The following is a 23,797-nucleotide window of genomic DNA, read 5'->3' as shown; positions in this document are numbered from 1 at the left end:
TTATAAAATCCATAACAGCCCCATAAATATGTAAAGAATTATATAATTAGTATTAGTATTAAAACTATTATTATTTATAATAAATTATATATATCATATCATTTAGCATGTGTTAGTTTGCATTTGTTGTTAAACAAATCAATGTACGTGTGTTATTGTATGAATTGAATGAACATTATGAACAGGTGTCTCATCCTACCCCAACGTTTTGATGTAAATCCTAATTATTAATTATCAATTATATGCTTCTTTAAGTCTTCGTGTATGCAAGTCTGAAGAAAAAGCATTCCTGGAGATTCCAGGAAGACGCCATATTCAGCTCAGTGAGACGAGACGTTCGCGAATCCTACTATTGAGAGCGCCTCTGTTTTGAATAATTATTTTTTATCTGACGTGCCTCATTAATATTCACGAACCAAGCCCTCGGCGTAGTAGTATTCCTTGATTGGCGGTGCTCTGGCTAACCCTTCAGCCAATCAGTTAGTTCGCGTTGACAAACGTCACACCACAATAGTAATATTCATGAGGCAGACCTTCACCATAGTAACATCCGTAAAATCTCCAACCGATCCACAGTGCGTGTGTGTCAGCGGACGGTGTGAGAGACGCAGGCAGGCAGCTCCCTTTTGCCTTTTCTCGGCACCAAACCTATACATTCCTAATCATGGCGGCCACGGATGTTGACATATTTTCTGTAAGTATCATTTGAAATGATTTTTTTATTTTCACAGTGCCGTTTTCATACTCTCTTTACAGGTTTCCTGGAATGAATCGGCACTAGCACGATCGCTACTCTAGCTTAGCCCGTGTCTATCCACATTGACCAGCGCTATTATTTAACGTTACTTATGTGCTATTAAAGATTTACGGTGTGATATGTTTACTGCACGTAATATTTATTTTATTTTACCTTGATTATGGAGGTTATGTATTTCTACGTTACGTTTGAACTGAAATGCTGGTCACTTTAATGCATTTAACAGCTTTTCTGACTTTTTTGCACATTTCTTATTTACCTTACATGTATCTATCTGCACACTGTATAGGATGACGCCTCGTTATATGTTTTTAGATTTACTGTTGGAGCATTTCAGTAGCATGCAGAGTGAGAAAGGTGGTTTTGAAGGCAGCCTGCTGAAAGTTTTCTCATTAGCACTTTGTTGACAGGTTTATTGTTTACACAGAGTGCAAATACTAGATCCCTATTCAAAACAGCCATGAGACGGACGATTGTTTTTAACTTTAATTCACACTAGAGTTTGTAAAGATAGTGGCCGATTGTGGGCTCTCAGTGTGAGATCACAGATAAGAGTGACAAAGGGGGGTTTGGTTGAGGTTTGCTGATCTTATGGTGTTTAGCCAGTAATGGGATACTTCACACAAAATTCTGTCATCATTTACTCACCTTCGAGTTGTTCCAACTCTCTAAAATGCCTTTGTTCTGATGAACAAAGAAAGACATATTTGGAAGAATGCTTATAACCGGACAGATTTTGCCCCCATTGGCTACCATAGTAGAAAAAAAATACAACAGTAGTCAAAAGTGCCCCAGAACTGTTTGCTGCCCTACATTCTTTAAAGGGGTCATATGACATGGCTAAAACGAATATTATCGTTTGTTTTTAGATGTAATGCAATGTCTATGCACGATTTATGGTTAAAATATGCTGTATTTTCCACATACCGTGCATGTTTGTATCTCCTCTTTGCCCCGCCTCTCTGAAACGCGCAGATTTTTATCAAAGCTCATCATAATGAAAAGCGGTGATTGGCCAGTGCGTAGTGATTGGTCTAATACTGCAAGCGTGTGACGGAAATGTAACGCCTCATACCATTTTTGGAACATCAGGTTCCAAAGCAATTGTACTGACAGGTACATCCACCTTACCTGCGTATAGATTTGGGCGGTCTTAGGCAAATCATACCACAAACTTAAATAGATTTGTGGGGGTGTGGTTACACAAGACGTTTCAGGCAGGTCTGTGTGAGCATTCGCTTTTAGAAAGAATGCATCTTTTGTTCCGACACTTTAATTTGAGCAGTTCGTGTCTAATACATGCATGAGCAACTTATAACCCACCAAAGACACAGAAAAACACATGTGTTCACATGACCCCTTTAAAATGTTTTCTTTTTTTTACAGAACCAAAAAAGTAATTTTCCTAGTGTAGGAGTCAATGGGGGGCAAAATCTGTTTGGGTATAAGAATCTTCCAAATATCCTTCTCTGTGTTCATCAGAAGAAAGAAATTTAAACCGATTCGGAACAACTCGAAGTTGAGAAAATGATGACAGAATTTTCATTTTTGGTTGAAATATCCCTTTAAATTGTTAATAAATAAAGAGGGTGTTTACCAGGACATGTGACAAATACGCAGATTATGAGATTGGTTGCACTGCAAGACATTAAAGAAGTGTTTTTTCCTTTGAGGAAAACAAAATATTTTGATCGCTGAGACATTTCTCCGAATATTATCTTTTGTGTTCCACAGAAGAAAAACATACACAACATGCTTCTGAGAGTCAACATAAGTCACTTTTAATTTTGGGTTAGCTATCGCTTTAAAGGGATTACCCAAACAAGCCTGTTGTCTCGAATGGTGTGTTTGTGTTTCATGAGAAATAAGCACTGTTTGCTCAGGATGGTCTGTTGGGAATGTCCAGGGAAGCCGGACACACTGGTCTTCAGATTTGAGAAGTGCAACTATATTGAGCTATTTTTCATATTGGTTGGGATAGATAATCCATGATGTGTGTGATGTGATGGTGAAGTGTGATGTGTTGTTTTGAAAGTCTTCAGATTCGCAGCCAAATGTTTCTTTTACATTGTGTGAACAATTGGATGAATGTCAGGCATTCACAGTCAATGATTCTGCTTAGAGGTTTGTGTGGTTTTAGGAGCTGTATCGATCAACTCCATTGAGCTGGGAAGGGTCAATTTTAATTCAAATTACATTAGGAAAAGTTTAGAGGGATAGTTCACTGAGAAGATGTGACCTGCTAGCTTTAATGTCTTTCCAAAAAACAGTATTCCAGTAGTTCCAACTTTTCCTTTTATTAAATACAAACAGTTGATTTGTAACAAAAGTTCACAGTGTACTTTTCCATGCAATAGAAATTGAATGGCGATGATGATGAAAACGAAAGCGACATCTCCCAATTCCCAAACTATAAAACTATATGCATTTGTATAATGACAGATATCCTTTCAATTTTGTTTACGGATCGAAATAAAACCAGATCCTATGTTAGGGAGCATGCTAAGGTTTGGAGCAAGACTATCCTGTTTAATATTATGTATTGCACCATACCCTAGTTTCAGGGCAGGGATGGCAATAGCGGTTACTGTAACATAAATACACATGAGGTTGATGATGAGTCAACATCCTGTGGGTAATTAAATGCATCTCATCACTGATATGAATAAACACAAAAATGACATTTGATGTCAGGTGATATAAGACCATTTGACACTAAAATTCCAGTCACTAACGTCCACTAGTGTGTATGAGTTCTCATTGTTATTTCTGAAAACTTCACTTTTGAACGTCTTCCTCTTCACTTCTATGAGTGTTTGTGAGGTGTGTCAAACAGTGTGTCCATGTGCATACATGAAGATCTCTAATTGGAAAAGCAGAAAGAAGCCAGTCTGCTTTTTGTTCAGCACAGATGCCACGCTGAGACCAAATCTAGACCATCTGCATTCTTCACGTCGGCCCCTCCTTCAGTCCTATCAGATGAGGTGCCACCGATCTCCATCACCAATGAGGGTTTTATCACTTTGCCGAAGCAGAAGCACACATATTCAGGTGTAGGTGGGGGTGGGGATGGAGCCGTCCCAGTTTGGCTTTGTGTCTTGCAGTACCCATCTGCCTCCAACAATCTGTTTTGTGCCGGACCACAAATATTGGATGGCGTCATTATTTCCTAGGGTGTTGTGCTCTTAAATTGGATTCGCCTTCATGTCATTCCAAACCTGTATGACTTTCTTCTGCAGAACACAAAATAGTTTTTGATAGACGTTGGTAACCAAACAACAGTGGTCCCCATTGACTTCCAATGTATGGACACCAAACCAAACATATCAACATTTCTTAAATATAAATTTTTGTGTAGCTCAGAAGAAAAAAACGTTGCTCGGGTTTTTAATGGCATGAGGGTGAATAAATTTCTATTTTTTGTGAACTTTTTACTTTTAAATCATAAGTATAGTAATTATATATAGTAAGTTCATAATCTGCTGATTTGTTTTGTCTCCCAAGCATTTTGTATGGAGCGATTGTTTCGCAAAGTGACAACTGGCATGTTCACAGATTTATACACAACTCTCTGTGTTCTTGTAGCAGGCATGAATTAGGGCTGCCACTTTAAGGCCGGGTTGAGAAAATATTGTTCTGCGCCCCAAACTCTGCTCCATTTCCTCTTGATCTACTGCCCCCTGAGGGGAAATGTTTCGCCTGCCCCTGCGGCGGGGGCATTTGCTATCTGCCCCTATAAGGATATTGTTGAAGCCGTCCCAAGTTTTTTTCCTTCCTCCAGACTGCCTGTTTTCTAAAACACTTTCAGAAGCCATTTCCCTTTTTCCTCAGCTTAGCACAATGTCCGGCATTCATCTGTAACCGCCCCCTGGGTGCCTCTGCTTTGAAATAACACTGGGGCCGGTGCAGGTTTTTCAGCTAGCATTCCTTTTGTGTCTGACGCGCGTTATGCCGACAGAAGTGCTGCTTTACTCAGTAGTGTGTCTCGGTGACATCACCAAGCAAATATGTGCTTGCATTGGGGAAAGAGCGAAGGCAGGCAAAGGAGGAGTGCATTTATCTCACGATAGTTCAAGATAGAGTTTTACGGCATTTGGTAATGTGATTAGAAACCTTTTAGTGTTATATTAGATTCGGCCATTTCTGAACGATTGGATTTTTTATAACGCTTTGACTGGCTCATTGTCTGGAATGGTGGTCTAAGTATAACTTACTTCTTGGTAGCTTTTGACTCCAGAAAAGTGCCAAACCAATGAGAAATTATAAAAAAATGTGTATGTATTTTGCTATGTGGCTAATCGTATGAGTTCATTCGTTCTTATTCCCACATTTTAGTGGGATATTTGTGCACAAGTGACGGTAGGGTTTAGGGGCGGGGTTAAGGGTGGGGCTTCATTGTTGCTTTTTTCTAATAGTCATACACTCTTATATGACCAGACCAGGCTGAAACCAATACATTCAAAATATTATAAATACTTACAATTTTCAAAAAGATTTGAAACATAAATCCAATGGGTCACTCAACCCTGTTCTTATCCCTTCACAGAATGAAGAAAAGCGTAACCTCAACCTTGGCGGTCATGTTGGTTTTGACAGCCTCCCCGATCAGCTGGTCAGTAAATCGGTGACTCAGGGTTTTTGCTTCAACATTCTTTGCGTTGGTAAGCAACTATTAGCATCGCTTTTGAACCCTGCACTTACTCAGTGTCATAATATGCACAGTGTGACCTTGTAGTAAAAATGTCCACTGAGAATTTCTCTCTTTTGTCCAGGTGAGACTGGCATTGGCAAGTCTACATTAATGAACACACTTTTTAATACAATGTTTGAAAATGAGGAGGCTAGCCATTACCAAAACGGCGTCTACCTGCGGCCGAGAACCTACGACCTGCAGGAGAGCAATGTCCACCTCAAGCTGACTATTGTTGACACTGTGGGCTTTGGGGACCAGATCAACAAAGAAGAAAGGTAAGAATGTAAATATTGCCATATGGTTTGTGTGTCCAGAAAGAACAGACAGTCAGCATAGAATCTAAAAGTGATGCATGCTGGGAAATTGCCCAAGATGCCAAAGATAGGTCATACGTTGTAAACATGGTACTGGCTGGTCTTGCGCAGAGGCTACTCTCTCACAGGAATGAGAGCTTTTCCAGTTTAACAGAGAGGAGAAGCTTGAGAAGCAGAATGTTTGCACAATCTTGTTTACATTTTAATTCCGTTTATTAAAACTAAATTAGCAGTGTACATTTAATTTTTTTTTATTGCATTCATAAATGACTAAATACAACTCAGGATAAAATGTGATTGTAAATAAATCCTTTGGATGCGTCCCTGAATTCCTGACAGTGATGTCTTTGCTTCTTTCACAGTTATAAGCCCATTGTGGATTACATCGACACACAGTTTGAAAACTACCTGCAGGAAGAGTTGAAAATCAAACGTTCTCTCTTCAACTATCACGACACCAGAATCCACATCTGCCTGTACTTCATCGCTCCCACAGGACACTCGCTCAAGTCTCTGGACTTAGTGACCATGAAGAAGTTGGACAGCAAGGTAGATGCACATCAGTTGTTGGTTTTATATAAAATCCTCTATATCCTTATGCTTTATTTGCAGCTAATTCAGAAATTGTGTTATACTGATTTGGGCTGGGTTTTATTTACATTCATTTGGCGTTTCCCGATAACTTTGTCTCTTAGACTCTAAAGGTACACCTTAACTCCAGGTATATGATTTCTAGACGTGTTTCCCAACTATTCCTCAACACCTTAAGGCCATGACATGCTTGACTTTCCGCGTCCGTGTCCGTCTTGCGTCAGGGTTCAACACATGCGCAATTCAAATGAGTATGTGTGCTCTACCAGACTGTCAAAGGGCAGCGCTGAGTCGTGTCATTTACAGTTATACTGAAAATTTATGATTGAGGAATTGTTTTCGCCATTGCAAACAACAAGAACAACAATCAAACTGATCAAACAAACTGTTTGGAGAAGGATATGCTTCTAAGCTTAATGTTCTTGGTTTCAGCGTGTTGGTCTTGTATCATTCTTCTTCGACAACGGCACACTGCACACTTTCTGTCTGTGTATTGACCCCTAGTGTACTAGTGCACTTTTTTTGCGCATGCGCTGTTGTACTCGGCACGTCCACACGGTCTCATAAAATGGGCTGCACATGGACGGGGTGTGCGGACGAGCGTGGAACCTTCTTATAACGAAAATTGCATCATGCAGACTGATGGACCATACTTCCAGCTTTAGGAGATAACTTTCTTATGTGCTATGTTAGCAGGTGCTGTCCATGGTGGTGGTGCTGGATTAATGCATATAGATCACTCAACAATCAGTTGTTCACTATGCACGTACTCCTTCAATGTGTTATGTAAGATAGCAGTGTTCTTTATACAATTTCAGAAAAAGTAGAAATTGCATTTACTAGGATCTCATAAAATATGAACCCTGGATATTTAATTTAATTTTGAAATTGGTGTGTTAACCCGCAATCCAAATGTATCAACCCGCTACACTAACTGACAGTACGCCTTCACTGGTCTTTGATGGGGTCATTTCGGGGTTCACAAACTGGGGGTCATAAGGAGAGCCATGCTGTTACTTGGCTGTTTTGCATTCCATTATAATAAATTAAAGAAAAGTTTTATTCCAACAACTGTCAAGTACACTTGTTTCGCCTGTAGTCCACGTGTTCATACTTCACGTGTTGTACTTATATAATCAATAGCTACCATAGCAGGAGAAAAGACAGAACGGAGAGCAGCCACCAGCTGAATTTTTGGACTGCTCTGTAGAGTTTGTCTTGACAAGATCTAAAAGCTGCAGTATTTGGTGCCGTGACGGGTTCAATTTTATAGAAGTGCAGCATTAATGGTAGCCAGATTTTCACGGATTAAATACACATGCACAAAATTGCTCCGCGGATGGCTCCGTTTTTATATTTACGCAAATATTTGCTGTATGGCTGCAGTTTGACTAAACTCCCTACCACAATCTTTTTCTTTAAGTATACTCATAAAGATTTGGTTTGCCAGCTGATGCTTCTTAGGATAATATATTAAAAAGCTAGCAACAATTCATCAATGTAATGGCAGTTTTATTCTTTGCGTGAAAACACTTCAATGCGCTGGGTGTATTCTACTTTAGAATTTATTTGTATAGCTTGCGATCTATATATATACTTAACTAAGAATGTTTTCGGGAAACACATATTAACGATAAGGTACAGCTTCATCTTGAGGAATAACTTAAGAACGATGTAGTGTTGCGAAGGTTTCGGGAAACGCAGCCCTGATATCTAAAGACAAGATGTTTTTATTATGCTATTTTTTTTATAGGGTTTACAGTTTTTACAGACAATAGGAAGGGCAGGTGGAGTTTGATCGGTGTTTGTACAATATCTATTTTTTTTACTGGGTTTGAGTGTTATGGCTAAAGTGGTATAAGTAACTTTAGTTCACTGTAGAGAGTTTTATATAGAAACCTAACCATTTCCAGACTAAGAAGTTATACATAAATTATATATAAAAGAAAAAAATCCTGCACAATGATATTTTTTTATATTTATATTATATTACATAATGATTTACCTGTATCTTAATTTAATGAAACAATTTTTATTAACTTTTTATCAACGATGTCAAACGATTTGTCACGATTTCACGCATCCAGAATAAAAGTTTGTGTCTACATTATATATGTCTGTATAGTATTATTAAAACGACAAATATAGAATTTTTTTTTCAAAATGTCAATTATAGTACAACATAATCAGACTGCAGTATGTTACACAGCGTTATCAAAATATACAGAGCTGTTCTCTGAACAGTGAATTTTAGTTTATTGAGATGTCTAATTATGGATCATCATGTTTATGGAGAGCTAGTGTTGATGATATTAAATCTATTGTGATTATACTTTGTATTTAAGTCTAGATTTTCTCTCTGTTTTATATAACAGTTCCCTTAAAAATATTCAGTTGATTAGTGCAGCTAAAATAGTATTAAAGACAAGTCTTTGTGTCAGAATGTACAGGCTGTCATAATAACTGATGTAGTGATGAGTATATTGATAATCCTTAATTTGGCTCAATGTAGGACAGTGGGCCGTGGTTTCCCTCAGCCTGCCTGTGGAAAAACAGCCGATCAATTGCTCATTTCATCAGATGATGAAAGTACTTTTAATGAAAGTGAATGAGGGTGTGGGGTGTTTTTTCAGCTAACGTGCACAACACAGATGGTTCGGTGAGTGTCAAACAGGCCGGTCATAATAATGTGGCCCCTGGGCCCTTACAACCCTCTCTCACAAACTAATGATGTTTAGAGTTCTGAAGACTGAACAAATCTCTCTGGTCCTAATAACAATAACCTTTTTAGTAGAAATATTTGTCTTTTAACATTTTGTTTGACAGTTGTTAATTGTTTATTTGAGAAAAGCGTATTATGAGAGGCGGTTTGCACAGACCGTTTTCAACTGAAAACGCAAAAAGAAATTATGCGTTTTGGCTTTTCGTTTACACTGTATTAGGGGACTGAAAACACAAATTTTTGACGACAGGTCTCAGTGCAACTTTTTGAAAACGCTGCCGTTTTTCATTTCCATGTAAACTACAGGACAGAAGTTTCTTAAAACGATGACTTCTCGCGCATGCGCGTTACACGCTCAGTCACGCGAGTATAGCCAAAACAATATGGTGTGAGCTCTCCGTTTTTAATATGTGGCCTTTAATCAGAGTGTCTGCATCGTAATGTTGATGTACCAGAGCCAGTGAAGAGTTTCTTTATGAACACAATCTCAAATGTGTACCGATGAATTTCATCTATTTATTATATCAGTCGGATCAAATGGGATAAAGTTAGTAGTACACGGAAAAATGATCTTCTTTAAGTAGATGTTGAATCCAAACCATAATTCCACTCAAATTTTAAACTCTACTTTATTGTACATCAAGCTTATCAGATCTAGAATTAGAATATGAGGACATGTGTCATGCTGTGAAATGTATTGTGTTTCTGTTTTAGGTGAACATTATCCCTATTATTGCTAAAGCTGACACAATTTCCAAGAGTGAGCTCCACAAGTTTAAGATCAAAATCATGAGCGAGCTGGTTAGCAATGGTGTTCAGATCTACCAGTTTCCCACAGATGACGAGGCCGTCACAGAAATCAACTCTTCTATGAATGTGAGTTTTACACTGGTTTTCAGTTTAGACTTATCTCTTTGTGGAAAGCGAACTTTCAATTCTCACTTAAATGAGAAACAGATTTGAACAGATCGTGTATTAAGTGATTTTATCAAAAACTTTTGTGTAAACATGTATCAATTAAACATTTCTGCTCTTTCATCCTGAAAATGTGTATTTTAATACTTTCATTTCCCTGTTTATCTTCATCTTTACTGCCATTGTAAGATTTTTTTCAAAAAGTACCATTTACTGTATTTAGTTTATTTTCTTGGAAGCACTTTAGATATAATTGTCTGCTGACTCTCTGCCTTACTTAAGGCTTAAATACACTACAAGACTTTTGCACAGATTTTGACTCTGGACTAGTTGCAGAAAGTGCCAGTCTGCAGATTTGATCAGTTAGTGTGTTTCTTTCTGAAACTTTCAAAAAGTCTTCTTGTGTATGATGTCTACTTAGAAGCTGTTCAGATTATAAAAGTCTTGTAGTGTATTGCAGCCATGAATTGTTAAAAGCTCTTCAGGTTTGTGCACACATTGTGAACGCCTCAGAATGTGTGAAAGACCAATTCTTGAGTTTGTATTAGTATAATACATTACAGAGAAAATTAAGAGAACATGCATAAAATAAACAGATGTGAGCAATGAAGAATCTCACTTCCTGTTGAGGTCAGGGTGTTTCTTGTTAAATACTTGAATCAGCTACTTTTCGTGTTAAAATGCACGGATCTGTTATTTTTGGTGTGAATTTAAATGGCAAACTCTGAGGGCCTGCTAAATTCTGAAGTAGCATATGACCTTTGCTGCTCTTTATTTTAGGCCCATCTTCCATTTGCTGTGGTGGGCAGTGTGGAGGAGGTGAAAGTGGGCAATAAGACAGTGAGGGCCAGACAGTACCCATGGGGAGTAGTTCAAGGTAAGCGTCACAACATTCAGACATATGAAATGCCCCCTTATAAACACTTCCCATGGTCTTACTACAGTAATACTAGCTGTAGTGTACTATATTTCTGACAAAAGTATTTGGACTGAAAAATATATTTTACAGTTCTGTCGACTATTATAAGAAATAGCTTTCTTAGTTTTAAAGAATGAATCTAATTGGGGTAATCCTTTGATACCTGTCGTATAGATATCTTGCATATGATTTATATATATATATTTATATTTTTTGACATTTGGAAATTTACATTTAACTGCATAATATATGGTTATGTTATCAAAGAAACCCCTCTCAGATTCCTGAGGAATGGAAACACTGTTCTGAGAAAAAAAAACGATTACTTAAGACCACAATTGCAAACCAAAGGGATTCTTTGCCATTTTTTGAGGGCGTTGATGGTCCAGAAATGACCGTCACTGCAGAATATCATGACTGTGGGGCTTGTGGAATATGTCAACCACTGGGACTTTTATTTAAACCACGCTCTTAATTTTCTACATCTCTTCATCCCCACAAGGATGCTGGTTAGGGGGTATTTTTACTTTCATGTGAAACTATCCCATCAGTCACAGCAGTGAGAAATGCCTTTCCAGATGGCAGCTAATTACACTGTTCTCTCAGATGTGCCACAGATAAGGTCACGTCAATAGCCATGAATGTTTTTGGTTAATTGGCCGTCCGATTTGAATGCTCAATGGCAAGCGGTTTATGTGACGGAACAGCAGATGGTTTTATGAGAGCTATAAGTCTACTTCATTTCATATTGAGATTTTAATAACATTGAGAATGTGAATTGTGATTGTACAGTTTGGCCTTATATGCATTCTTGTGTACTGTTGAATGTTGGTGAAGAATATCAAAAACATTTTCTGGATATTTATTTAACATGATAATTAGGTAAAAAGCTTGTGCAATAAAAGTATCTTCCCGTCATTCTCTGTGGTTGCACAAAAAAAGGATTAAAGTTGCAGTTCCTAACTAGTGAACAAAAAGAGGACGTATGTTTACTTTAGACTTTATGATCTTATAGCTAAGGGCTGGCTTACAACACTAATGGTCTTTTCAATGTCATAGGACTTTCTGCTCAAGTGTCCAGACAGTATGACAGATGGGGGAATGCTGTTTTTTCTTTCTTTCCTGCTATTTTTGGTCTGTGTCTTTGGGATGGTGGCTCCCAGGGGTCTTTTAGTCAAGGGTCAGGAAATTGCTCTCAGGCCCTCAAATGTGGAATGTAATTGGTGAAAAACGCTTGCTTCACATGAGCTTTGCTTTGTGTTTTGTTATGAGGCTTTCTCTGTCGACCCCATAGAACTGTGTTTTTGTATTTCAATCTATAGCACTTTTTTCCATCGTGACATTGATGCAAAGCAGAGTAACAGAAAATATAATTTTATATTTGAACTTTATTTTTTCTAAGCATCATAGCATCTCAAATAGTTTGCACTGGTAAGAACATTGTGTTTTTTCAGTAAATGTTAAAATCCACTTGTAATTGGAATCAGTTTGTGACCAGTCGTGTATCTGGACTGCTGTGATGTGATGTTGTTATTTGTACACTCCTCCATGATTGTGAATTCTCTCCCACTGATATCAGTCAAGAGAAATGCTGGCGGGTAACTGTGAGAAAGACCAAATGGACATACTGCATCAGGACATTCAGTTACAGCAGTAAAGCCGTTTTTTTTTGTCCCCAGTCAAAGCAGCAGAATATCTCTCCTCTTCCAGCATGATGGCTTAACTAAGATGCTCGCTTTGCGTAACAATTTTGGCATCATCAACTGTGCATGGATGTGCCAATTAAATAGTTTCCCCACTCCCATAGGAAACGTTATCTTGTAGTCGCTGATCTTTGATTTTATTTACGTTTTTGGAATTACAATAAAGTCCAGTAAGGATCTTCCCATAAAGACACAGGCATTTTTATATCCCAATGGGTTAACCTTAAGTAGCCTTTCATATCCGGCTTGAGGAATGCTTGACTTCCTGCAAGTGTTTGGCAGGTTTAGCTCTCTGTATTCTCAAGAGTAACTTCCCATTTCACTTTTAATCGACAGCACAGGCAAGCGTGTATATTATTATTACTCAGCTCAAGAGTTTCGTTTTTCATCTAAGTTAAAAGAGGATCCTGAACCATATGCACAGACAAGAATATCATTGTGACCTGGGGTGATACGCAACCTCCAAAAACAGCCTTGCGACCACAGCAGAACATTGTAGCGCAACACAAAAGCCTTGCATTGTGGTGCACCATTGTGCAAATTGAAACCAATTGACTAGTTGAAAATTATTTGAAAAAGATCAGATGGCAGAAGCATTCTTTCCTATTTACACAGATTTGTAGGTCCGTTAGTAGGTTCTGTTGACTTTGGCAATCCTTGTCGCAATACATGCCAATGGTGACAGTTAGGAAAATAACATTAAAAGTGCTTTTTCTAAAACAATGCTAGAAATGCATATAACGCAATACTTGTAGTTTAATGTCCTTTTAGATTCTTACTCTTAAAGTCCTGGTGAAATTAAAAATAACTATTCCTATTTATTAATTCAATATGGGAGTGTTTGTTATAAATAGCTTGTCAGTGTGGGCCATTCACTTTTAAAAATTCATGTGCCCCCATAATCTTTAAACAAAATCTGAAAATGGACTTCCGCCCTCTAGTGGCTCTCTCTCAGATGACATCTTTTAGATGGCTTGGGCAGTGAAGAGCCGTTAACCCCTCCCCTTCAACTGTCAGTCTGCTGCAAATTTTATTTAAAAATGCAACGCCTGTTTTACACATCCAATCGAATCGCAATGGAAAACACAAGTCACTGCAACTATTTTCCGCAGTCGATATTCCGTTGCATTCAGAAATGCGTTAGAATACGGAAGTAAATCTTGGTTTTCAACAAATTTGGTTTGTCATATCTTCATATGGGCAGTTCCATGGAAATGTCAACCTTAAGATTGAAAATGTGTACTTAATGATTAAACCCCTTTTTTTTTAACTACTTCAGATTTCAGTATTTGGTGGTTTAAATACCCATGTGAAGTCTCCAAAGTTTTTAAAGCATGATTTTTTTTTAAAGTCAAGTGAATGTTCACATCCATAATGCTCAATATTCCTCATAATTGGTCACATAAAAATGTAATATAATAACTATTTTGCATCCCGTCTACATTAGTTGGATAATATTGCTTATAGTTTGTACATTTTATATATACAGAAATACTACAATGAATGTCCAAAACGTGCCTCCTTTAATGTCAAATCCATAACACATGAAGTTTTCTCCTTTTATAAGGAAATAACTCATTCGCCGCCAGCCTCTTTAAAAAAAAGTTGCCAGCCTACGCCAGCTTTTTTAAAATTTTAACCCAACTTTAATGGCTCACAGTACATTTTCTGTAAAGAATATATGGACAAACATATGTCAAATGAAAGAACAGTCTCAGCTTTCAAACAAAAGAAACAGTTTTCTTCTATCTTCATTTATTCATTTTTTATCGCTCTGTAGATGTGGGCAGGTTTCTTCAGAAATGCATCATTTTGATTAATGATAATTTATGTTTTTTGTCAAAGATTCCGCCCAAATTACACGCAGAACAATCATTAAAAACTGCTAAGAAACATACGTTCTAGGTTCTGGGATTCTGTACCTTTTCCCAAAGGTGTGTTAAAGTGCAACCTGCTGTAAAACAGTACTAACACTGATTGCGTAAAAACTGGTCTTTGACGGGGAAGCATCATTCATTTTTAAATGATGAGATAACTTGTCAATGGCAGTGAAAGAGTTAAACTTGTGCTTAGACAGATTTTTCTAATGTCTGTACTCATCATCAGGGATTTAGTCCAATACAAACAGATGATTCAATAGATTAGGAATACATACATTCTCTCAAAATTAATTTTGAACTGAAAATTTATAAAGTCCTATATGGTGCAATCACAGAGATATGGGGATGTCATTTTGGCCTCAGTTGTTTTTAATGTGAACTTAAAGATCCATGTTCGGGCCGGGAAGAACTGTATTGACATTGATCATGTGCATGTGTGTTGCAGTGGAGAACGAGAGCCACTGTGACTTCGTAAAGCTGCGGGAGATGTTGATCAGAGTGAACATGGAGGATCTGAGAGAGCAGACTCACGCCAGGCACTATGAGCTGTACAGACGCTGTAAACTGGAGGAGATGGGCTTCAAAGACACAGACCCAGACAGCCAGCCCTTCAGGTGAGTTACGGCCCTCCATTATCTGCATGTGAAACTGATCAGCGTGGGCTTTATTAAGTTCCCTGAAAGAGATGTCAGAGATCTTGTTTCAAAACCCTGTGAGCTGCCTACAGCTCTGGGCCTCATGAGTCCGACATGAATTCCAGAAATACAAAGTCTGTTTATTTATATAAATGTGGGTTACACATTTAAAACTTGAACATTTGTACATGCCTATTGTGCGATTCTGTTTTTGTTTACTGATACTCTTTACACATTTTTTATTTATATATTCAGGTTACATCCCATCGGTTCTCATATATATTATAAAGAGATGTTGTCAACATCATATAACTGTTTCAAACATTTATTTTTAGTACCCTAGTGTTTACGTCTTCATAACATTCTCAGTCCAAAGCAAAAACATATTTTTGTATTCGACAACTCTGCAGTCTACAGGAGACATATGAAGCCAAGAGGAAGGAGTTTCTTGGAGACCTGCAGCGGAAGGAAGAGGAGATGAGACAGATGTTTGTTAACAAAGTTAAAGAGACGGAAGCTGAGCTTAAGGAGAAGGAGAGGGAGGTAAGATCAGTCTTATCATTTTGACACTTGTCCATTTCAGAGATTCTCTATGCGGGTCTTCAGCATATTAAGGGTAGGCATCATTGAAACATTAGGAGCACTCGCCTCTTTTTAACACATATTGTGTGTTTCTCTCCTCAGTTACATGAAAAGTTTGAGCAGCTGAAGCGCATGCACCAGGAGGAGAAGAGGAAGGTGGAGGAGAAGCGACGAGATCTGGAGGAGGAGATGAACGCCTTTAACAGGAGGAAGGTGGCGGCCGAGACCCTTTCCCTCTCACAGCCCCTCAAGAAGGACAAAGACAGGAAAAAGTGAGTGCTTCTGTTGACAATCATCATCCTTTTATATGCCACGCCCCTTTCTGCTGACCTGCCATGGACGGATCAATTCTTGTGAATCGATGCATCAGGATCAAAGGTCTCAATACTTTAGGATAGATTCGTCCATATATTCAATATTTATTTTTCTAATACGGTTAAGGTAATTGACTTTGAAACCAAAATTAGGAGGGAGAACAAAAGCCATCTCTCTGCCAACCATCATCAATAGCTCCAATATTAGGACAAATCTGTTTAATCACAAACTCTGCAACTAAAACTGTACTCTCATAGGGTTTTGAATTTTTTGTTGAAAGCATCAAGTGACCACAGTACATCTTGTCTATTTATTTCAACTAAGAATAAAATATATTTATTTGTAGTGCTATGATTTGTGAAGTTATGCACCATTCATTTGTTGAATGCCGATTTAGAGCAGTTGGTTCGTTTTTATCTCTTCTTGCAGATATTGCAAGTTAAGCTCAATAGCACCACCTTGTGATTATTGGTTGTCTCACTGTTATTTGAAAAGCATCCATTTTGTAGTTTGTCTCTGAAATGGGTTCACTATTGACACCAACAATATGTATGGATGTGTAAACTCAACATTATTGATTGAAAATTCCAGCAGATTAGTCCAGTCAAAAACCCTTTTAAATTTTATTTGAAATGTAAATAAATAAACCTTTCTTGCATCTTTACAGTGCTAATTCAGACTTTATCCCTTAAACCCACAACTCATATTTTAGGCATATTAACATACTTCATATAAGATGTTCGTATATTATTTGCATGTCTCCACTTCATTCATTCTTTTTATTTTGTCATTCATTTGGTTTGTTTTTGTCCATTTTCTTTCAGTTAATTTATGACCAGGCTGACCATGGACTTGTCCTCCGCCATTATTGCAACAGCAGCTTTTTAAAGATTTCGGGGGCTTTTTTTTGACATTGTGTTAATGGACCAAAGATCCTGATGAGAAGCCAGAGGGATGCTTTATGAGGACTGAATCGTTTCTTGTGTTGCCACAGTTTTTTGGTTTCCTTTACAGGATCATTCAGGTTATATTTTTGTTATTTTAATATGTCCTCCCCATCAACCCAGTTTTATTTTTGGGATATCTTAGTTTATAACTGTCTTTGTTAATGTTTGTATTTTTTTTTAACCAGACAGAAACATTCGATTTGTGGTCACAACTGTTTTGGTACTACCGATTTGTCTTATAGTCTGGACAATATTGTGACATACATGTTGAATACATGTTTCGATTGCCATAATGTACAGTAGTATTTAAGATCTGAGCCAAACTCAGTAGCACAGCGATGATACTAATCTGCCCATGTGTGTGAGTTTTAGAAGCATGCGTGGGAATGGCTTAAATAAACCAGTCTCAATGTTATTTTTGGTTCTGTCGTAATACTAATCCAGGACCAGTATGTTAGCTTTATTGTAATAACAACAGATATGCAAAATATATTTTTTTGTATTACTGAACAGTGTTCATGGTCAAACAGATTAAATTGTTTATCATTTAAGCCATACTGTAGAGGTTGAAACACCTGAGGCCATCTAAACTAATGATGCCACATCCTCATTTGCAAAAGAGGCATTGACTGCAAGTTAGGAGTATGAAAGCAGATAACTGATATTAAAAATAAACACTTTCCTAATTTCATTCACCTGTTTCACCATGCTTTGTGTTCTACATCTGACATCTTTGGAAAAAGAACCTACTGCTCCAGATACAAGACTAGGTTATAAAGTAAAAAGCCATAGTTTAAAGGTGAAATACATGTTTAACTCTTAGGCCAGTGGTCTTTGTCTCATTGTGAGTGGGGGACTTCATTTTGTCTTTCTTTTGATAAAACAATGTAAACATAGGCCTACATATGGGATAGTTAAGTTCCTATGGACCAAATAAAAGTTATTGTTGAATTTCCCTTGGATTTACGCACTGCCCTCTTTTGACCCCTTGATCTTAATTCAGGAGTTTGCAGTTATAGCACTGTATTTATAAGATCCTGGAATAAAGAAATACAATTACTTATTCTTTACTGAAAATAAACTTGTTCATGTATTCAGTGGCCTGCCGTCACTTTAAATACACAGTTTCTACATGCAAAATCATTTCATGTTTCATTTCAAGTTCTTTCATATAATCATTTGGCATTTTGAAATCATTCAGTCTGACAGAACACACTGTAGGATGCAAAAGTTTGCTTTTATTACATGGCAACCTATTATTGTTTCTTAACAAAAAATAAATCTGCATTTTAATCAAACTCAAAGTAACATCAGTTTAAGCCTCCTTTTACATTTGCTTCCTTTCATAGCAGCAGCAAGAAAAGCGAAGCATTGTATAGCTGCGTTTAAAAAGGAGTAAAGGAGGTTTCATATAAACAGAAAAACAACCCAAACTGTACCTCTGCATAGAATGTCCTTTCATTTCACATCGATCCTACAAAGCAAATTGAATGCTGTTTGCTTTTAAGACAAAATATCAAAAGGCTTGAATTAGTATTCACTCGCAAGCAAATATAAAAAGCACAATACAAAAGGAAAAAATCCAGCAAACGATTAACAGTTGGCCAAAACCTTTGTTTTTGTTGAAGCACCATAGACATTAAAGCATTACTCCATAATGAAAAACTTGAATAACTCTGATGAACATGCACACACAAAATATAAAAAAAACTGTACAAAAGTATATAACTTCATATTAAAAAAATCCTATATAGTTAAAGTGCTGCATAAAGATTTATAAACGAAACGAAAGTGCTAGTCAACATCTTTTCAAACCTTTACAAAAGTGAGTGTTAGCTTATATAGGGCGGCTGCAGAGGAGGACAGGGTGAAATCTTTCCTTCGAAAGTCCCGCTCGTATCTTCAGGTCCAGGTTTTCCTGGTTTCACTGCCTCGTCATAAAGGTACCAGAATCCGTCACAGAAGTCATCCATCTCTCGGTCCTCATTCTGCGTTCGTTTGGCCCGGATGGCTGCCTTAGCGTTTCCGCCACCGTGTTCCTCCTGCATGTCATATGCCCTGAACATCAGCATACTGGCGGTGTCTAAAATATACAGGGCATTGGTGGGTAATGACAGCTCGAGGCCCGTGAGGTACTCGTCCACTATCTCCTTGCAACAAATGAACTCTGTACTTTCGATCTAAAACAAATACACAGAAGACGAAACAGATTTTTAAGACAACATTCTGCATGTTGACACTAATATTCACATATACTTCATGCATACCTGTGCTTTCCTCAGCAGGTCAGTAAAAACAGAGAACCAATCGGGTGTCAATCTCTCCAGCTCCAAAGTGATGATGGCCAAAGCCAGTATGGAGCCCTTGAACTGCCAGAGCTGGTGGCAGGCCATACAGTGCTGCACCTGCCTGGTCCACAATGAAGCCTGGAGACAAGGTCTCTTCTGAGAACCCGCTAACATGAGGTGTGGATGTCTGGTCATTAACAGGCCATGGAACTGAAAACACATCGATCAACAAAAGCCTAAGCAATGGAGACAACGACACATCAACACATAAGCAACCCTTATAATTCTCTTCAAAATTATATGTGGATCTGTAGTTTGAAATGGTTCTCGGTGTTAATCCACTCACAAGTGGGATGCGAACAAGCGGAATGTTTAAAAACGTGTGGTCTTTTTTTGGTCTCCATGTTTTTCCCAAGTATAACGTAAAACCTTTGAAGTGGCTCAATTTAAGACAAGCAGTCTCAGTTGTGTTCTTGAACGCAAGTCAATGTGAAACCGCATTCGCAACTCATTTTACTTTCACAATGTGAACTTTTTCTCAGTGAAACAAGACATTCAATGGGAAATTTAAAGTAGGGTGAGATTTGATATCCGTATTTGAAAAGCAGGCATCCAGTTTTGAAGTGCACTCATAAATTGGACACAATGACGCTTGTATGAATATTGAGAAAGTAAACGGGTTCATTTTGATTTCACGTTTTATAGATTTGACCTCTTGGGAACAGAAAAAGCCATGCTGATTGTTTAGGAAAGATGTGGTTGGTTTCTTTTGAATGCTTCGTTAAATCTATGTGTTGTGGAAATGTGACATATCCTTTGAATCTATGGCTGTATGCGAGCATGTCTTCACGTTACTTCTCAAAGGAAGGGTCAGTCACATGGACCTTAAACAGGAATATATTTGAAGTATTTTAAACGGTGGATTTTAATTTGAGAAGGATATTTATTTTTCTATGCTGCTAGATATTTTTTCATTTCACAAGCAATTCCGTTATATTTATTCTAGTGTTACAAACGTTAAATATCTATATACGCATACATCAGAAGGGAAAATAAAGTCATGATTTTTTCTTCGATTTTCGGTTTTGTGAGTTTAAATAAAAAAATGTAAGTGTAAATTACTTTTTTTTTCTCTATTCTTTAGGAACATTCAGGGAACGGCCCTTTAAAATTACATAGTTTTTTTAAAATGGGGTCTTATACCAATGTTTTTGTTATGGTATTGCTCTTTGGTTCTGTGTTGTGTGCCAAATCCCCAATGTTACGCATTTACAGAAAGAGAAAAGAAACGAGTGAATTCTAATGTTACAGGATTTGATCATGGTCTTCATGCATCGGCCAGACTGCACTACTATAACTTGTGCCAATAACATCAATCATATTGTGTGATATTTTAAAGGGATATTTCACTGCGTATCCTTTTGTTTCCAAGCTGTAGCTTTCCTGTAGCTCAGCAGTAAGAGCATTGCGTTAACAATGCAAGGTTGTGGGTTAGATCCCAGGGGATTGCAAATACCTATGTAAAATGTATAGGATAAAGCAATGTAAGTCGCTTTGGATAAAAGCGTCTGCCAAATGCCTAAATGTAAATGTAGAATAGGAGTGAAAGGGTATTGAAGTTTTTGCGCATTCGAGAGATGATAGAAGCTAGACATCAATGTTAATAGCGCTGTCAATATGAATATTTTGTCTTAAACAACGCATCAATTAGCTTCAGAAGACCTTTGTTAAGGCCACAGAAACATGTCGAGCAGTTCTATGATCGATGGATTCACTTTTTGTAAAATAATTCTGTTCACTCCCATTCTATCTCTTGGAAGCAAAAGGATACGTGGTATTATAACTCCAACTGCATTATCCTTCAAGAAGAGACAATTCACCCAAAAATAGTGTGTAACCAAACAGATCTCATTTCCCATAGTATTTATTTTCACTACTATGGCAGTAAATGGGGGATGAGATCTGTTTGTTTACTGACATTCTTCATGATACTTTCCTTTGTGTTTAACAAAACAAACAAATTTAGACAGGTTTGGAAAAATCTGAGGTTGAGGTCATAAATGATGACAGAATTTTTGTGTGAACTAGCCCTTTCCCGTTTCTGAGGGCCTAGATTTGTAATGGATAGAAAATACAGATGTTTTTCTTCCCTCTTAACAGGGTTATCTATCTGGTTTACTGCTCAAGTAAAAGACAGATTAGTGCCTTGGCCATATATGCATTACACGCAACTCGTAAAGACCGCTTGTCAACTTGTGCAAATGGATCACGTCCGGCTGCACCACGTGCACAATGTCAAGGAACAAACGTCAATTTTTGTTAACGTTCGCAAAACGGTGTTATCCGTTTTCTTTTCCTTTTTGTAAGGTTGAGTTCTGGTCTGAATACATATGTCAGTTGTACTCACGATGTGAATGAAATCGATGGGTGTTGCGATGTAAAGGTCCCAGTGCAGCTTGTTTAATATGATTCGCTCCATGCGAAGAATCTCTGCTGTGGAGAATTTGCAACCGCTTTGCTCCAGCAGATGCCTAACCGATGCGATCACCTGTTCGCCAATAAAAAACAAGAATAAAAGCACTGGAATGGTTAAAAACGGTGTCGGGCGTCTTTATTACAGCATTACAACAAATTGCGAATGGAAATCTTGCCTCATCTTCCTCGTTGATTTTTGCAGCCAGGATCAGTGAGGTGATGGCCATGCACTTGAGGTATTTGAACTGAGCCTGTGAAGAAATACATAGTGCAAAGTTGTATTAAAAACACATGCATAGGGTGTAGAATGTATTTTAAAAATGCATTCGATCCACGGACCTTAACTGTTGCAATCAAGCTATTAAGAACACACACTCCCAAAGCAAAAGTCTCGGAGCTGAACTGGTAAACTGTGCTCATTTCGTGCATCCACACAATCACCTCCTGATACTGAGATGGACAAATATCTGAACCCTAAAACAAATCATCAATTAACCAATCAATACATATTTCCAGCATATAATACTTAGTTTCAACAAGACATCAAGATTTTGTAACTTTTAAGCACCATTTATTATAAATGGTGGAAAAAGGAACTATAAAAGGGGTTTCTTTCGGTGTTGGCGTGTTTTCAATTCTCCTAACCTGAATGCATCCATTCTTTAAGACTGGTGCTCTCCACAGGCGCATTTCTCTCTCCAGAGTGTTCAGCAGCAATGTCCCCAGACGTCGATTGTCTTCCTCGCCAGGGGGTTTCATGGCTGCTTCGTAAACTCTTTACCCATGGAAGGAAAACCTGATAAAGGAAGTTTGAATGGAATCATTTAGCATATGCCTTGAAAGATTTGCCTGTTTGCCTTAAACTGAGGTGCACAAGACAAGATCACGATGGTGATAACAGCCATCTTTGTGTTGCCAGATCTTGTTACTTAAATCCGTTATTCCGTGATCATTAAAAGGTTAAATTAATATGTGACCAGGCCTAAACAATGTGGATGTGTATAATCAAGGTAGCCAAATAAGTCTTATTGAAATGCACGATGTCGACTGCATGAACGTGTGCAAAAAATGTGCATTAAACGTCTTATTATTCGTGCAATTTACTATTGCAAACTAACTGCACAAGAGCTTTATGGGCGTGTCAAATTGCAAGAAGTTGTAAACAAAGGCATGGAAAGTTTCGACATTACCCGTGTAGAAAGAGTCACATCTGATGTCATTGGAGTTCACGGCATTTACGTGCAAAACATGACGCAAACATATCTGGAAAACAATTGCGTTGTTTACAGAATAATCAAACTATAAGAAAACTGTTTAGTTAACAACAGAAACCCAACACAAGACCCACTGTTGAAGAAACCAGTGCATTCATCACAGAATAAGGTTATACATTAAAATCACCTTTGTTTGATTTGTGGAGGGAAACACCGTGTAAAAGCGCAAACAGTTACTCACAATCGTCCTTTTTTTGAACGAGCATGACTCCGCCCTCTTATTTAATGCCGCGCCATTGGTCCCGCCTACGTGTTGGGCGTCTCGCTTCAAATCCCGCCCACACATGGAACTCCACGCTCTTCGCCCCTCCCAAACACTCGTCACTCACGTACAGAACTGTGTTAGTGGGTCGCTCATACGGGTCCTGTTATATAAAATGGTTGAATTGAGGCGGTGTTTTGAAGTCTGAAGAAGGTGTGTGAGGTTCTGTTGGTAAACCTTACTTTGAGGGGTTTATAGTAAGAGGAATAAACACAGTGCCAATTCCTTATGTCGCCATTAAACACGCAAACCCAAAAATGTTATTTGTATTTCTGTGTAGGCAATTTATTTGGACTAAAGGGCTAATTCCTTATGACTGCATAATCTTTATTATAAGAATGTGTTTTCAAGATATTAGTCTCACAATTCTCCTATTGATTTTCATAGCAAATCTTACTTTTTAAAATGTGTTCAGTATTTAAGGTTTATTCAATGAAACGTCAGATAAATCCCCCCTTTTCTCTTTGACCGTTCTCGTGTTTACTGACATCTAGTGGACACGTTCTTAAACTACTATTCATCAGG

The 23,797-nt window shown here is 37.8% G+C and overlaps 2 protein-coding genes across 3 annotated transcripts; one reads left to right on the top strand and one right to left on the bottom strand.

The window, feature by feature from the left end:
• Positions 1-540: 540 nt before the first annotated feature.
• septin8a (septin 8a) lies at positions 541-20,337 on the top strand. 2 transcript variants are annotated; one of them, XM_056731327.1, is made up of 10 exons: positions 541-694; positions 5,304-5,418; positions 5,530-5,725; positions 6,127-6,313; positions 9,792-9,953; positions 10,773-10,869; positions 14,940-15,108; positions 15,540-15,672; positions 15,814-15,983; positions 19,259-20,337. In XM_056731327.1, exons 1-10 carry the CDS (start codon positions 665-667, stop codon positions 19,419-19,421), a joined length of 1,422 nt encoding a protein of 473 aa, XP_056587305.1. In that variant the 5' UTR covers positions 541-664; the 3' UTR covers positions 19,422-20,337. The 2 variants fall into 2 exon arrangements, with proteins under 2 accessions (XP_056587305.1, XP_056587306.1); XM_056731328.1 differs by lacking the exon at positions 19,259-20,337 and adding an exon at positions 16,851-17,664.
• Positions 20,338-20,474: 137 nt separating this feature from the next.
• ccni2 (cyclin I family, member 2) lies at positions 20,475-23,213 on the bottom strand. The gene is made up of 6 exons (XM_056731348.1): positions 23,138-23,213; positions 22,927-22,999; positions 22,382-22,532; positions 22,076-22,210; positions 21,913-21,987; positions 20,475-21,809 (listed from the first exon to the last, which is right to left on the bottom strand). The coding sequence occupies exons 3-6, from the start codon at positions 22,493-22,495 to the stop codon at positions 21,528-21,530; spliced, it is 606 nt and encodes a 201-aa protein (XP_056587326.1). The 5' UTR covers positions 22,496-22,532; positions 22,927-22,999; positions 23,138-23,213; the 3' UTR covers positions 20,475-21,527.
• Between the last annotated feature and the right edge of the window lie 584 nt (positions 23,214-23,797).

Source organism: Triplophysa dalaica, chromosome 19, assembly GCF_015846415.1.
Source record: "Triplophysa dalaica isolate WHDGS20190420 chromosome 19, ASM1584641v1, whole genome shotgun sequence".
In the NCBI taxonomy this organism is placed as follows: domain Eukaryota; kingdom Metazoa; phylum Chordata; class Actinopteri; order Cypriniformes; family Nemacheilidae; genus Triplophysa; species Triplophysa dalaica.
Note: the sequence above shows the minus strand (reverse complement) of the source record. Positions and strands in the feature narration are given on the sequence as shown.